Source organism: Miniopterus schreibersii (assembly GCF_964146895.1).
Source record: "Miniopterus schreibersii genome assembly, chromosome: 6".
NCBI classification, from domain to species: Eukaryota; Metazoa; Chordata; class Mammalia; order Chiroptera; family Miniopteridae; genus Miniopterus; species Miniopterus schreibersii.
In genome coordinates this window covers 6,229,577-6,246,297 of record NC_138107.1, presented here as the reverse complement: position 1 = coordinate 6,246,297, position 16,721 = coordinate 6,229,577, and the positions used below count along the sequence as shown (strand labels likewise).

At 55.2% G+C, this 16,721-nt stretch overlaps 1 protein-coding gene across 2 annotated transcripts in view; it reads left to right on the top strand.

The window, feature by feature from the left end:
• Positions 1-8,123: 8,123 nt before the first annotated feature.
• GRM4 (glutamate metabotropic receptor 4) overlaps positions 8,124-16,721 on the top strand; it is a gene marked incomplete at its 5' end in the record, with an annotated part of 99,340 nt that continues 90,742 nt past the window's right edge. The window contains one exon of one of the 2 annotated variants that reach the window (XM_081141618.1): positions 8,124-8,657. In XM_081141618.1, the coding sequence (XP_080997744.1) occupies positions 8,139-8,657 (519 nt within the window). The remainder of the gene's footprint in view (positions 8,658-16,721) is intronic. The other variant, XM_081141619.1, reaches the window with a different exon arrangement.

Sequence of the window (16,721 nt, the reverse complement as noted above, 5' to 3'; positions counted from 1 at the left end):
AGCCACTTCAAGGGCTACTCCTGCCATGGACTTTTGCATTTAAGAGAGACCCAGGGGAAGATGGCAATGCCTAACCCAAAGGAACGCTCTGCTGAGGGTGTGGTGGATTTTCAGGAGCTGTATGGGGGAGGGGGCATGCAGCTTGTCACAGGGACAGGAGGGGGAGGTGGGAGCGTGTTGGGAGTTGAGCTGCTTTCTTTGCCTCAGTGACCGGGCATAGGCCGCTCCTCCCCCCACCCCCTTCATCTGGCAGCTTCAGGCTTCATCTGTTGGAGGCGTGCCGTCTCCAGGAGGGAGCCGTTGCACAGAGGTAGGTGAGGGCGCCTGTGAGTGAGTGAGGAGGAAGCTCGTGAGCCAGCAGTGTGCTAGCCAGAAAGGCCAGGGGGTGGACCCAGGCCAGAAGGGCTCTGCAGCCCTCACCCCCTTCCTGAGAGGTCCTCAGATCAGCCTCCAGGATGCTTAGCCACATCAGAACCGCCCTGCTGCATGGGGACAGCTGGCAGGAAAAGATGGGACCAAGACCCACGGGCTTATGAGGGTTATAATTACAGGCAATAGACACATCCTCTCCCCTAGACAAGTGTGGAGCTGGCAGCCCCTAATTTCCACCCACCCAAGACATCTGCCCACCCCTGCTGTCCTTCTCTGCTCTGCCTAGAACCCAACTTTCCAGTGGGCAGGCCCTGCGGGCAGCCTGGGCAGCTGGGCCCGCTGGCTGGAAGGTTATCTCACTTCTGCAGAATGGTGGCAGCCTTTGCTGCCTGGAGAAGGTGTGGGGGGAGCTGGCATCTGGGTTTTGCCCTGCTCACTGGGGCTGGCGGAGGAGCTGCTGGAGCTGCTGGTTGTCCAGGCCAACCCGAGGGCGGAGGCCGAGGGCCTTCCTCTTGTGGGCAGCGGGCCTGGAGCAGAGGATACCAGCTTCCTGTTGCTCCCACCCAGCTTGGTGCCAGCTCCTGCAAAGAGCAGGGATGACTTGTTTTTGTGTCAACTCTGCCCTAGCTAGCAGGGGACCATCAAAAATTAATTTAGAGATTTCATTGCCTTTGGCCCTTACAGAGTGCAGGCTGCCTTCCCCTCGCTCCTGGGAGCCCTGGTTCTTTCTCCTCTGAGTTCTCTCTCTGCTGAGTCTGGCCTCGCAGCCCACCCCAGGCTTGTAGCTCTGTGTTTCCAAGCCCCACCCCCTCAGTCAAACTCTGGGGGCTTCTGCCTCATTTCCCCCACCTCTGTTTTACTGTCTGAGCCTGCTCTTAAATGGGAGGTAGATAAACAGAACTTGCTTAGAAAAGATAAGGCCTGCCCTGCACCCTGCCCACACCATCTCCTAGCCCACTGGCCTGAGAGAGCCCCTTCCAGCCTGTTCATGTCTCTCTTGGCTCCTTGGAAAAACGAGCACACAAGGATAGTAAAAATCACCCCTTAAATTAAAGCTGATGACTCCTGTCAAAATGTTTTATTATTAATCTCACCATTTAGCAATCTCATGGCAGCAGTGAAGCTTAAATATGTGTACACACGTATATTAAATAAATTGGGGAATGCAAGGCATAAAGACATTATCTGAACCCCATTTAATTAAGGTAGATATTATCTGCAGTAATTGGGCAATAGCCCACGAGGACAACCCATGCCATTTCAGCCCAGCCATGCTGACAGCCGGCTGCGGCGCTTAGTTGAGCCTCTCGGTTCTGAAGAAGCACTGCCGCCCGTTGGCTGTGGTCACAGAGTCCCACGAGAGCCCAGCCAGCGGCTCATCCCAGGCTGGGCCACCTGCATCAGCACCAGGAGCTTGCCTCTTGCCCTGTCCCCCACACTCGCCCACCCAGCCACCCCTCCATTCCTCAGGAGGACAGAGACTACCCTCGGGACGTGTTTGCTGGTTGGGGACCGTGACTTTTAGTAAAAACACTGTCATTGCTACAGGGTTGTTTTTAGATCTGAATATTAGAATTGGGGACTTGACCTGATTCTTAAGTTCCTGGTGGGTGATGGCTTCTTAGATGTCACTGTCCCTTCTCTGTGCCTAGCCTCATTGTGGCCTGGGATGGAAGTCTCACCCACAGCCGTGGTTATGTTCAGAGCTGTGTAAGATGGCAGAGTTTGGGGGTTAATTTGCTAAACCAGTGGGCTGCAGCTCTCCAGGGCGGTGCTGGGGTTGGGGGAGCTCTGATTTAAGGAGGGGAGACAGGCAGAGGGAGGAGAGAGGAAGAGAGCGTTAGTGGGGAAGCCTACAATAGCAGCAGCTGCAAAGACCCTTGCCCACTTAGGCCTTGTTTGGGAAATAGGATGGTGGTGGCACTGGTTGGGGGGTGAGTTGGGGGGGGAAGGAGAGGCCTGGGGGTTGCGTGACGAGAGGAAGGGCTGGTGGTAGGAGAAGATCTGGGCAAGCATGAGCTTGGTGGCTGGCCCCTGGCTCTGGGTTAGGGGAAGGTCAGGGCTGGGCATTTTCTGGACTCGCTGGTGGGATCAAGGGCAGAGGAGAGGCCCTTGCTTTTACCTCTAACTGATGGGAGCTGCTGTGGCCTGAGCAGGTAGCTGCCCTTCAAGCCTCAGGTTTTTCTTATCATGAATCCCTGCCTGTTGCTGTGCTCAAAGCCCTCCAGTGGGCCCTCACCTCTCTGTCCACACCATGGCCCACAGGTCCTGCTTGGTGTCCTCTCTGACCTCTCCTGAAAAGGGGAGAGGTAGGGGGAGAGGTCAGAGGTGAGGGCAGTGCTATTCAGATAGGCCTCCTTGCTGCTCCTTGCACAATGAATGCTAAGCACATGCCTACCTCAGGGCCTTTGCACTTGCTGTTCTTGCTACTCAGGATGCTTTTCTTCCAGATACATGCTCATGCTTTTAGTGTGTGTGTTTTTTTAAATCCTCACCTGAGGATATGTTTTTATTGATTAGAGAGAGAGAGAAAAACATTGATGTGAGAGAGAAACATCTATTGGTTGCCTTCTGTATGTGCCCAGACCTGGAATTGAACCTGCAATAGGTATGTACCCTGATATGGAATTGAACCCCCAACGTTTTTGGTGTACTGGACGACACTCCAACAAACTGAGCCACCCGGCCGAGGCCTTTTATTGTTTTTAATGTTGACTCAAATGCCACCTCCACAGAGAAGCCTTCCTCGACAATTTTTTTTCTGAAAAAGCCCCTCTGGGTCATTCCCTGTCTCCTTACCAGCCTTATTTTTTTCATAGCCCCTTGACTCCCTGAAGTGCCACACATCTGTGCGTTGATGTATTTATTGTCTCTCTTGTGCCATCCCCACTGGCTCCACAGGGCAGGCGTTTGTACCTGTTTCACTCCTAGCAGTTTCTCCAGTGCCCAGAGCAGAGCCTGGCACACGGTAGATGCTCAGCACATATTTGAGTGACACATCGAGTAACTGCATGGTTGTGGCAGAAAGGATTGTATTCTATGCCTGACCACACGAGAGGGTCATAAGAATTCAGTGCAAATGTGATTCCTTTTCGTGCTCTGGGCCCTGCTTTGGTGGGGGTGGCAGCCATGCTGGCTCTGGGCAGGGACCTGGCTTTGTCTTATTATTTATTAAGATTTCGTGTGTTTTGGGCCTTGGGCTAGGCATGGGGATGGGGTGAGGGCGGAGCTATTTGGACAGGCCCTTAATGTGCTCCCAGGCTCATCAGTGTCAAATAATGGCATTAGCTGTGGAGGGAGATAATAGGAACTGGAATAATCAGGGCAGGCTTCCTGGAGGAGGAAGGATCTCTTCAAGTGGCTCAGTGTCATAGCGAGGAAGCTGGAGGGAATCTGGGTAGGGGAGGCACAGGCAGTTGACTTAAAAGTTTTCCCTTCCTTAGTTTCCATTGGCATTAAGCTAAAGAATTACTTTCTCCTTCCCTCCCTCCCTCTCTCCTTCCTTCCTTTCCTCTCACACTCATTTCTCAGTGCCCACCGCAGAAGCAGAGTTGACAGAAGTGAAATGAGTGCTGAAGGGAACATGGAAGCACATGGGGTGGGGGGAAGAGGCCCCCAGCCGGACAGGAGGCTGGACTCAAGGAAGGCAGAGGACAAGGGCCTGGGGCAGCCCTGGGAAGGCCTGGAGCCCTCTCTGGGCTCCTGTCCTCTTGTGGGGGAGCCAGGAGCCCAAGACCCCCTCAGCTGCAAGCAGGAGGGAGCCTGCTGGTTGTGCCTCTGCCCCCAGCACAGGGCAGGGCCACTCCCTCTGCCTGCTCTTTATTTTGGGGGGTGGGAAAATGCCATTTCCTTAGGTTTGGGACAAGCAAAAGCAGCTCAGAACTAAATCGGAGTTTGGCAAATCACAGTGGCCATGTTTGGATCTGGTTGTTTTGTGGTTTGTGGTTCTTCCTGGCTCGGGCCCTGGCTGCCGAGGGAAGGATTTAGGTTAGACCTGGGGAAAGCATGGGGTCCACTTGTTAAGGCTGGGAAGGGTCACTGAGGCAAGTTCGGGAACCCTCTGTGGGGCCCCCAGACAGAATAGAGGTCTCAGATGGTGGGGGAGGCCGCAGGAGGGCTGGGGTGGACTCCAGCCGTCTCCCCAGCTCCCCTCACTTCCCCCTTCCCTGAAGAGAATGTTCTGGAAAATGCTGGTGGCCAGCGAGCTGTTGCTGTGTGGAGGTGATCGTGTGTTCTTCCCTCTGCTCCGCATCCCTTCCTGCGCAGTCTGTCGTCTCCTGGAGCCAAGGAACCCAGCAAGGGCCAGAGAGGGACAGGGAGGGAGAGGGAAGATCTAGGAGAAGCAACCCCCCTTGGGGAGGCACGTGGCTTGGACTGCAGGCGCCCTCCTGATCTCTCTTGGAGAGGGTCCCCCTAACTGTCCCAGGTTTGAGCATTCCTGGCTGTCGGACTTGGAGGGTGATGGTCTGAGGCTCCAGGCCTCTCCCTGCCCCTCCCCCTGCCGACGGAGGCAGCCCCCCAGCCTCTGCTCCTGGTCACTCCTCTCACAGGGTATTTTTACTTTTTTCTTTTCTCTGTTCCTGTTACATGATCAAAGGAAAGGGGGGGAGGACTGAAAGAGGCGCAGTTTGCCCAGCTCTTTGGAGAAGATCAGAAAAGGCAGGCCTGCCAGGCAGGGAAGGAGTGGGGCCCAGCCCCTTTGGAGGGGGCTGTGGGCAGGCCGACAAGCTTGGGCAAAACCCTGTCCTTGGGGTCATGATTCTAATCCTGCAAGTATTTGCCTTTTGCCTCACTGGGGCCTCCTCCCCCTTGCGGATCTCTGTCCTTTCCCGGTATGTGTGTGTCTACTGTATATGATGTGTGCGTGTGGGGCCTGTGTGTGCACGCTGCCCAGCCCACAGGTGCTCAGGCTTCAAGGAGAGGCCAGGGCCGAACCCTCAGAGAGAACCTGGGAGCCTGAGCAGGGCCTGACTGGCAGCAGCCTGCGCTGGCCTCCCAGCCTGAATGCCCTGCTGCAGCCTCAGGTCCCTCCATTGGAAATTCGGGAACACCAAGCCTGAGCTCCCAGGCTGTGAGAACTGGATGAGGTGGGCATGGTGGAGTGGTCAGGAGCTGGGCAGCCTGCACAAGCTCTGTGTCCCAGGGCTCTGTCACCAGCTGAGGTTTGGTGCCTCAGTCTCCTCTGGGTCATAGGGACAAAAGTGCCCCCTAGCTCATAGGGAGGTGAGCACTGCCTGAGGAAATGTAAGCAGAGTACTTAAGATAGTGCCTGGCACAGAGCAGTGTGTTGTCATTTGCTGTTATTTCTCCTCGGGGCACTATTGGCATTTGGACAAGACAGTGTTTCATTGTGCAGGCTGTCCCCGTGACATCTCTGACCCCTACCTGGATGCAGGTAGCAGGTGACTCCCGCTCCCCCTCGTCACTGTGACATCTGAAAATGCCCCTGCAGGGACACTATGTCCCCTGACTAGATTTTCCTCCAACCCACCCATTTTACAGATTTTGAAACTGAGGACTCTCTAGGGGACATGCCTGGCCCCAGCAGGGCAGTAGCAGGACTGTGGCATCTGTCTAAGGCTTCTCCAGTTTCTCTTTCTGAATTGCCTAGTATTGGCATCAGCAGCTAGGTCCCCACAACCTCTCAGTCCCCACAGCCACCTTGGAAAGAGCTCTGATGAGCTCACACGGAGGTGTGAGTGATCATGACAGTTCCATTCAGTTGTAGCCGCCCCCTCTCCTGTATTTTAACAGCTCTTACGCCTCCCCAAAGCACAGACCCCCAGTCCTAGGCCACTGGATCCTCGCTTTGGGGGTGAGGGTGGTATTAGGAAGCTTTCTTGCGGGCGCCCCCAGGGCTCTCTCAGTGTGACTGGTGCTGGCTTTGAGTCCGGAACCCACCCTGATTAGCTGTGTGACTTTGGGATGCTGCTGGGCTACTGGTTCACCGCAGAATGGGGCTAAGGAGAATTAACAGTGTCCTTGGCCTCTGAGAAGCTAATAGGAGGGAGCATTTTGATGAGGGGGTGAGATGTGAGAGTCCAGAGGTGCTTGGCAGAGAAGCCCAGAAGCTGAGGCTGGACTCCCAGGTTCTGCACCCTCTCCTCCCCTCTCCTGTCCCAGAACTGGAGCAGTCCGGGCCTCTGTGGGGCACTTAGAGGTAGGGGACAGGTGGCTCTGAGACCACATCTCCTGGGAAACTTAATCCAAACACAAGCTCTTCTTCCAAATGGCTAAGGAAACAGGCACATAGTGGGCAGGTAGCTTGCTGGTTCATGTGACAAACCCATGAGGAAGGGGGCCTGGGGTTGGCCTTCCAGCCCAGCCCTGACTCAGCTTCCAGCCTTCTCTCTGTGGCCTCCCAAGTTGAGGGGAGGGAGGTTGCTGGCTTTGAGCAAGGAGGCTGGGGGAGGGAAGGAACCCCAGGGGAAATTAGCCCAAATTAGCAGTGAGATGAGGAAGAGCTGGTGTTCTCTCCTCTACCCTTGCAGATAAATATTTAATCACAACAACAATAATAATGACGGCGATCCTAATAGTGTGCAGTAGCTCAGGCTGTAACCTGAGCCCCACTCTCAGAGGGAGGAAGTGGGGAGAGAGGAGCAATGGAGAAATTGAGAGATAAAGATGGGCAGAGAGGGAAGGGAGGGAGGGAGGCCACGGGGAGAGGGAGGCTTGCTTGTCACTCAGGAGCCCCAGGGTTTGCTCTCTGCTTGGGGTCCCTGGGCAGCTGGGGTGGAAATATGAAACTGGAGGGTCCACCTTGCACTCTCTGAGTCAGGAGGAGAATCCTGACCCCCGACAGCCCCAGCTTCTCCCCAGCCCTCAGAGGAGCAGCTCCCAGCCCCATTCCTTCTCCAGGGGGCCTCTTGGCCTTCCTTACCTCCCAGTCCCCAGGAGCCTAAGTCTCTGGTTCCAGAGCTGGGAGTTGGGAAGCTGGGTGCCAGGTGATGTTCTGCTGGTCACTACCTGTGTGACTTGAGCAAAATGCTCTCCTGCTCTGGGCCTCAGTCTCCTCATCTCTGAAATGGGGTTGGGCACAGTGGGGCTGGTTTCTTGCTTCTCTGTCATGTGGATGGGTGTGGAGGAAGGTCCCTGCTCCTCCCAAGCCGTCCAGGCTGCCCCTGGGGAGCGTGCTCTCTGATGGCCAGGCTTCTGATAGCAGTGGGTACAGGCCTTGAGAAATGTTCAAACATGACCCAGTTTCTGTCTTAAGCTCTCCCATTTGGACTCAAGTTGAGCAGCAGCCAGGAGGAAACGAAGATGAGGAGATTTGTGGAGTCTTTGGCGATAACCTCTAGCGTCTCCTCTCAGGCTCCTGATGAGAGATCAGAATAGCTAATGTCTTCTTTGGGCTTCTATTTGATTCTCTCTCTCTCTCTCTCTCTCTCCCTTCTAAGGTTGGTAGGAGAACATCGGAGCTATTTTCTCTTTGATGCCAAGATATGCCAAGCTAGGAGCACGCGTCTTTGTTCACAGTCATCCACCAAGAACAGGCCTGCAGGACGTGGGGACTGAGACCAGAGCTTCATTGCACCTTGGCCATTGCTGTGGACATGGCCTGTGCGGGCACCTGAGTGTCGCCCGAGTGGTGAGGAGCACCAGCATGGTTTACCCCGTTGGCAGCCCTCAGCCACCCCACTGCTGAAGCTGCCCTGGAGAGACTTGTGGGAGCTGCTCTGCCCATGCTCAGCCAGGCTGTGGGGCCAGGGGCCTGCCGGGGCTAGGAGGGGCCTGCAGTCCATGGATCTCTAGGGATTTCCGAGATGCCTGGGAAGAGAGGCTGGGGCTGGTGGTGGGCCCGGCTGCCCTTTTGCCTGCTCCTCAGCCTGTATGTCCCTTGGGTGCCTTCCTCCCTGGGGAAGCCCAAGGGCCACCCCCACATGAATTCCATCCGAATAGATGGGGACATCACACTGGGAGGCCTGTTCCCGGTGCACGGCCGGGGCGCAGAGGGCAAGGCCTGTGGAGAACTTAAGAAGGAAAAGGGCATCCACCGGCTGGAGGCCATGCTGTTTGCTCTGGATCGCATCAACAGTGACCCGGACCTGCTGCCCAACATCACGCTGGGCGCCCGCATTCTGGACACCTGCTCGAGGGACACCCACGCCCTCGAGCAGTCACTGACCTTTGTGCAGGCGCTCATCGAGAAGGACGGTACGGAGGTCCGCTGTGGCAGTGGCGGCCCGCCCATCATCACCAAACCCGAACGCGTGGTGGGTGTCATTGGTGCTTCAGGGAGCTCAGTGTCCATCATGGTGGCCAACATCCTCCGTCTGTTCAAGGTCAGTGCCCGCCGGTTCGCCCCAGAGGCGTTCTTCCACGCACAGGGTGCCAGGCCCGGCCGGCTCCTTTCTCCCCTCCTCTTCCTTACTGCCAGGGAGAAGAGTTTCTTCCTGGGAGTAGTAGCTGAACACTTGAGGCCTGTCCCTTGCTGAGCTTGGGCCCAGCAGGGGGAAGGCTGCGGGGCGGGTCCCGGTGGCAGGGCGTTGCTGAAACAGCACCTGCCCCCGCAGCTCCTTGATCGGTCCCACTCCGCGGGGAATTCTGACCCAAGGAAGTGCTGGCGAACAACGGAAGGGAGGAGATATGCAGGCCCATACAGAAAAAGACAGGCAGGTGGGAAGGTAGATCAAAAGACAGACAGACAGATAGAATGGAAATGTGAGTGTTTCCATGGAGAAAAGTAAGAGTTTTGTTTTGACATTGTTTTCAAATACTTGCAATTCCCAAGGAAGATGTGTTTTTCTTCTGGGTCACTGCGAAAGCCCCGCGTGGCTCTCCTGCTCCACCCCAAGATTATGGTTAAAAAATGTGTCCTGATTTGGCGTTGGGCCCCTGAGCGCGCAGAGGCTGGAGGGGAGGATAGAAAAAGGCCTGGAGCAAGCAGGCGGTCCTCGCCTCTGGTGCCCTTGGCCCTGAGCCAAGCTTCCCTCACTCATTTCCTTCCTCTGCCCTTCCTCCTAGCACACCTTTCTCCCTTCCCTTCTGGAATCCTTCCCTGCCCCCTCCCTGCCGACTCCCTTCCTCTCTTCCTGGGGCAGGAGCTGCTGATTTGCAATTCAATTGGAGCCAAGTGCTTCGCTAAGCTGGTAAAGCAACTGAAAGCTACCCGGTAGAGAGAAAAACATTACAAGCATTTTACCCATAATTATGGGCCTGCTCCTCTCTGGGAGCCTCCTTGTTTGCTCTGTGTTTGTGTGTGTGTGTACATGTGCTTGTGTGTATGTGTGTGTGCGTGTGTGTGTGTGTGTGTGTGTGTGTGTGAGAGAGAGAGAGAGAGAGGGAGAGAGGGAGAGGGAGAGAGGGAGAGAGGGAGAGAGGGAGGAAGGATAGGGTGAGGGGGAAGGGATGCACAGAGGAAGCCTTTGGGTCCCTCCTTCACTCGGGTGTCGGATTCTGAGCCTCTGGATGGATTTGGCCCCTTCTCTCCTCAGAGCCTCCAGAGTCAGGGATTGGACTGAGAGAGGCTGTTGGCTCCATGCAGCGTGGGAAGCACTGAGCCTGCAGCCCTCTCACCCCGACCCTTTCTGGAACCCGTTTGCCCAGTCCCGCCATGTATCAGTGCTTTGTGTTGTGGGCGTCGGGTGGAAGTGGGGATGAATGTGCAGAAGACCCCTGTGTTGGGGATGGGGCCGGTGGGAAAGAAAGGAGGCTAGAGTTGACCTGTCCCCGCGTGGGGTGGGGTCGGAACTCTGCCACTTGTGCCGTGTGGTTCTTGCCTTCACACCTTCTTCCTGGAGTGATGGTTTTACTCAGTGATCTGGACGAAAACACCATTTTAATTTGAGAACAAATGGGTGCATTATGAAGAATGCAGAGGAAGACGAAGGAAGTAGGAGACTTGAAGGAACTGTTGCCCTTGCCAAGGACAGTCTGAGCAGTCCCCGGGGAGCTGTTGCTTCGGCCATTCCTCCCTGGGATGGTTTGGGAATGGGAGCCGGGCCCAGTCCTTCCGCCTGCCCGGATTTGCAGCAAGGCTTAGACACCCAGAGTGGGTGGGGACAGGGCTTGGCTGTCCCGGCCGGGGCCTAGCGATGGCTTCTGCTACCAGAGTCATCACGTCAGCCTGCCTGACATGGAGGTGAGGGGAGCTGGGTCATTGAGCAGAGGGGACAGTCCCCGGACTTCTTGTCAGCCTATCTGGCTGGGGCACAGACCCCAGCCTCTGAGAAGGCTGGAACTGGGGTAGGGCTGCTGCAGCTTCCTCATCTGAGCTGTTTTATTAAACTGTTTGCTGAAAGATTGTTAAACAGCCTCGTTGGTCCCTTGAGACCGATGTTGGTGAGGGCCCCTCCCCACCGTCTCCCAGAGGGGAGGCAGTGCTCACACTAGAGGGAGGCGGAAAAGATCAGAGAAGCTGAGAGGTGTCACTTGACACGTGACAAAGGCTCTAAGAAAGGTCACTGTCAGCGTTAGGCCCTAAAGCATTTGCTTGGAAACATGAATATTTTGGGGTGAGGTACCCAGTGTCTCACATGGGTGGGCTGTGACTTCTGTGCTAACTGTTCCCAGGGTTGGGAAGGCCTTGGGGGGGGGTGGTGTGAGGGGGCCTGGGGCCCAAGGACCTCACCAGCCTCGGGGCTCGCAGGTGTTCCCTCTCCTCTGCCCATCTGGTCACATAGATCATGGCCGTGGCCTCAGTTTGTGCCTCCTCAGGCTACAGAGAGATGAGTGGGTTGGGGGGGATCAGGAGTCCCCCAGGCTGCACAGAGCGAAGGAATGGGGGACAGAGGGGATAGCTGGGAGAGGAAAGGGAGGGGCAGGGGAGAGATGGGGATAGAGCCAGAGGGAGACTGATGTCTGTGGTCTGCATTCCCTGGGTCCCTTTTAGCAGTGTTAATGTTCCAGGCTGGCGACAAGAAGGCTCCTCAATAATTAAACTGATAGACATGAGAGGCTGGGCGAGAAACTTAAAAGCCATTTACAGCGGCAGAAAGGTTGAGCTTTGGGGAGGGAGGTCAGGAGCAGGAGGCTCAGGCAGGAGGGGACGAGGGAGGGGCCCCTTGGGGGGCCCTGGGGAGCTGCCTTGTCAGGTGTCTATTTCAAAGGGCACCACAGTGGGTCCCAGCCCAGCTCCTTCTCCCACCAAGGCCATTAGCGAGCCTGCTGGGAACTTCTACCGGAGTCTGTGATTGCAGCTCTTCTTCCTCCAAGAGGTGGATTTGCTGTGTGTGGCTGAGAGGAGCTCTGGCTTCGGGGGCACTAGGGTTGGTTTCCGGCCTAGAGAATGCTAATGGGGTGCAGTCAGGATGTGAACAAAACTCACACGTGGCGGAGCTGGAAGGGGCCAACTCCCCATCCTGCAGATGCAGAAACTGAGCCCTGATTAGGTGGCAGCAGGGCAAGGATGGAAGTCAGGTCCCCAGCTTCCAGACCTGACTCCTCCCAGGCTGCCTGCCCAAAAAACCAGGTTGAAAGTGGGACTCAATCCCAGGCCTTCCCTGGGAATCAGAAGTCCTGACTTTGGGAAGCCATGGGCCTGACAGCTTATCTCCCTTACTTCCCTGCTCCCACCCGCTCCATCATCCTCATTTTGGCTCTGTTCTCCTGGGAGAGGGGATATTGATGGATGTATAGAAACCTTTGGAGGAGATTCTGGATGCAGAGGATGTGGCCTATACAAGGCTGTACTGTGGGGACAGCCCAGGTTCTGGAGCCAGTGAGGCCTGGGTTTGACTCTCTGCTCTGCCAGAGTTACCTCGCCATATCCATTCACTATATTAGTCATTTACACCACAGTGTGAAAGAGCCAAAGAAGATCTTCTCCTGAGAGCAACCATTGGTTGGGGGAGAAGAACATACTAAGTGCCTTGGAAGGAAGCACTTGTCAAATCCTGGACCTGTAAGAACACAGAAGGATCCAGAAATCATTTCACTGAGTCCCTTGCTCATTTTACAGTGGAGAAAAAAAACCTGAGACTTGGAGAAGGGGAGATTTCACAGTGTGCTGGCTAAGAATTTGGACTCTGGAGCCAGGCAGCCATTGCCACTTTGGCAAATTGTTTAGCCTGTTTGTGCCTCAGTTTCCTCATTTGTAAAATGGCGGTGATAATGGTCTCTTATGTGGGAATTAAGAGTTCATGTTCACAAAAGGCCTAGTGCGGTGTCTGGCACATAGTCAGCCCACAGGAAATGTCATTGCACAGCTTGTAGCTGGGCCTGAAGTCAGCATGAGAGACTCGTCCATGTGGAAAGAGGCTGGAGCCGGTGGGCAGTGACAGACGGTGACCTTTGAGGCTGATCTTGGAGAGGCCCCACCATCTGCTGGGTCTCTTGTGTCTCCCTGCAGAGTGTTGAGACTGAGCAGCCCACTTAACTTTTGGATAATGAGAGTTTTCTCGCTGTCACAGCAGTGGGGATGGGAAGCAGTGGGGAGGAGTGGAGGGAGGGCACGAAGGGACAGGCGGAGGAGGCGATGGAGGGGACGCTGGCCAGCGGGTGGGTGGGCCGGTGCCCCGCTTCCCGGGAGAGGCCCGGCCAGGATGCTGGTGATTGACGTCAGCCCTCCCTGCACCACCTCGGCCTGGCTGAGCTCTCGGCCCACGTGGGGCTGTAAGTGCTTGAAGGTTCCTGGCTGCTTCTAGGGAAAGCTGCCTGCCTGGTGCTTGGCTTGTCTTCTCCTCAGCGCCTAGCCCAGGGCTCCTGGGGAAACTTTGTGGCTTAGCCAACACCAGCTATTCTGTGGAGGATGTGGGTTTTGTGTCTTCCAAGTATTTTCACTGCACAACTAGGAGAAACTTTCACGACAGCCCAGATGCTCTTCCACGGCCTGGCCACCTTCCTCGAAGACAGCTCTGTCCTCCCAGTGCCCTGGCCAAAAACCTGGCAGCATTTGACCACCCTCTTTCTACTGCCGGCAAACCCTGCAGCCTCTCCTTTCTGAATGCGTCCTGGAGATGAGCACGCCTCACCCTCCCGCCCTGGGTCTCACCCGACCACTGCAGAAGCCTCCTCCCTCCTCTCCTGGGGCCTCCAAATGGGCCCCCACAGCCGCACCCATGCTCAGTGCCCAGCGGGTCTTTCTGAAAGTCACTGCAGACCTGTCATCCCCGGCGTCGACTTTGCATTGACTTCCCGTTGCTCTTAGATCGAAATGGGAGGCCCTGTGCTACCCGGAGACCCTGACCACATCCTTTGTCTCTTCTGGGTGCATGTCACACCAGTCATGCTGTGTTCTTTGTGTCACTTGAAGACCCCATGCTATTTTTCACCCTAGGGCCTCTGTACCTGCTCTCCCCTCTGTCTGGAATGTTCTCTCCCACTCTTTGAAGCTGGATTCTTCTTTTATAACCTTAAGCTTAAATGGACTTTCTTCAGAGACTCCCCCCACCCCCTGTCCAGTCTGTGGTCATGTCCATATATATATTTTTTGTTAATCCTCACATGAAGGTATTTTCTCCATTGCTTTTCAGCAAGAGTGGAAGGGAGGGAGGGAAGGGTGAGAGAAACATCGTTGTGAGAGACACACTTTGACTATATGTATGCACCCCAACCAGAGGCCAGTAGCGAACCTGCTACCCTTGAGTGTGCTGTCTGCCGCTCTAACCACTGAGCTGCCGGCCAGGGCCGTATTTGTTTTTGTTTGCTCTCGGCTTTTCCTCCAGCCGTCTTTTTATGGCCCATAAGCTAAGAATGGTCTTTATGTTTTAAATGGTTGAAAAAAATCAAAAGCATCATAATATGTCATAACACAGGGAGATTTATGAAATTCAAATTTCAGCACCTATAAAGTTTTATGGGAGCCCAGCCACACCTTTCCATGTACGTATTGTCTAGGGCTGCTCTCAAGCTGCGAACTCAGCATTGAGCGGGTGAGACAGACCATCAGCTGACCCCTGCTGGACTCTAAGCTGCACCTTTAGGACCCCAGTGGATACCAGGCCTACCGTAGATCCTCAGGGAATCTTGGCCGAATGGACTCATGGGGAGTAAGGCATCTGCAGCCCACAAATCCCTCAAAACTCTGCAGCAACAGCAGGGTAGCCGTGGTCTGACGTGGCTACTCTGGCTGTGGGGTGAGTGCAGCTGGGCCCACCTTACCTCTGGTCAGACCGGTGCCCACCAGTACCCTCAGGCTGAGTCCTTACAACAAACCCCAGGGCTAGGTGTACAATTGTTATCCCCATTTTACACATGGGGAATCGAGGCACAGAGAATTTAAGCAACTTGCCCAAGGTCACACAGCTGGTGAGTGGTGGAACCGATACATGAATCCAGGCTGTTTGGCCCTAAATCTACCCTTTTACCACTCTGCTCTCCTATCTCTTGGCCATCAGATAGGGCTGGGTTTGAGATCTGGCCTAATACTGTGTGACCTTCCTGAGCCTCAGTTTACTCATCTGTAAAATGACTCATCTGGCAGAAACAACAATGTGTGCAAAGCCTTTAATAGGTGCTGGGGGACGCTGGTGTTACCTGAACAGGTTTGGTAGACTTTAAAGTGTTGTGAAAAGTGCTGGGCCACGAGAGAGTGGGAAGGAGTAGAAGAGGTGATAGGAATGGGTCTTGCTGAGCGTGTCCATTGGGCTGTTCTCCCAGTGTGAGGACCACATAGCACTCCCGTTTATTTTACAGCGACTCTCTTTCCCCTAAGCCCAGGTGTCCCTTTGTGGCAGGAGTCTGAAGGGGACCTCAAACTGAGGGTCTGGCCCAAGTCTGAAGAGAGAGGAGAGGTCTGCAGCCCCAGCCGACTCTCTGCCAATTCTGTGCGCTCCGCAGGGCTGTCCCTGTGAATGGGGCTGCTGAGGTAGAAGTGGCATTGCTCCAGTGGCTCTTAAGCCTGGGGCTCAGCAGAGCCACCTGGGGAGCATCCTACTCTTGGATCTCAGCGGGGGGTGAGGCCTGGGGGTTGGGTCTGTATTTGGATACCTGCTGGCAGGCTTTGTTGGCCGCTGTACTAGATGCTCTGAGTTCTCCTCAGTATCCCTGTATCCCTGTGCCACCTGGCTTCTCCAGGGAGCACCCTCTACCCACTGTGCAGGCCTCTCAAGCCCCCTTCCTTTGAGGTACATCCTAGGTGTGTGACATTGTGGAGGTGCTGAGGTGACGCTGAGTCTGGAGAGGCTCAGGTTTACAATGGCTGGCTTCTGCCTCTCACTCTCCCTTGGTTTGCCCATCTGTAAAAATCATTCATTCATTCACTTATTCATTCACCAAATCTGAATTGAACATCCATGAACCTTTCACTGCTAGAGCAGTGGCTCTCCATGTGGCAGCACATTGGAGGCACCAGAGGGTTTTAAAACCCCGGTATGGGCCCCACCCCAGAAATTTAGATTTACTTGGTTTGAGATGGGGCCTGGGCTCCCCAGCTGATACCCATTTGTAAACCAGGTGGAGAATGACCACTCTAAGCAACTTTATAAAGTGGGAAACAAAACAGAGGGAGGCCTTGCCCTAGTGAGGCTCCATGTGTGAAGGGGAAGGCAGGCAACGAGCAGGCCAAACACATAAGCATGTAATACCAAGGCAGAGTGGCTTCTGCAGAACAAAGCAGGAAGTGCCTCGAGAGCTGTGGGGGGCAGAGGTGCCCATTTAGACAAGGTGGTCAGAGTTGGACTTTTAGAAGAGGGGACATTTGTTGATCAACCTAAGTAGAGTGAAGGGGGTTGCCCTGTGGATATCTGGAAAGAGGGAGGTGGGAGGAGAGAATGGGGCATTGGGGAGAGCCACATGGGGTCTGCAGCCCCGGCTGACTCCCTGCCAGTTCTGTGCACTCCCCACAGGAGAAACAGATGGAACAACAAGTGCAAAGGCCCTGAGGCAGGACTGTGCTTGGTTGTTGACTTGACCCAGGAGCTCAAGGAGGGGGACCCAGGTAGCTCTGGGAGCAAGGAGAGGATGATCATGAAGCTCTAAAACCCATATCCTGCTCCTTCTTACTGCAAAGGGTGTTGTGGGAGGAGGCTCACCAGGGTTCTAGTGACCTTGGACAAGTCACTGGGCCTCTCAGGGCTTTAGTTTCCTCACCTGTAAGAGAGGCAAGTGGGCCCTGGATGGTCCTTGTGAAGCCACAGAGGTGTTGGGGAGGAGACATAAGGGCAGAGCCTGTGTGAGAGGCATGTTCTTCCCCTTGCCTCCCACTCTGCTGGCCTCCCCCACCCAGGCCCCCCTGTGCCTCTTCCAACTCCTCCCCCTTTATGTCCCTGCTGAGATGAACAGAGTTGGGTGCTGGAGACTGGAGTGAGGCAGGGCCAGCTACGCAGGAGCTCCAAGGACAGTGGTTAGAATGTGGGGGACCATGTGGCCTGGGTTTAGCCCCTGCTCTGCTATTTATTACCTGGGAGGCACTTCTCCGTGCCTTAGTTTCCTTGTCTGTAAAATGGGTAGCCTGCAATACACCTCAT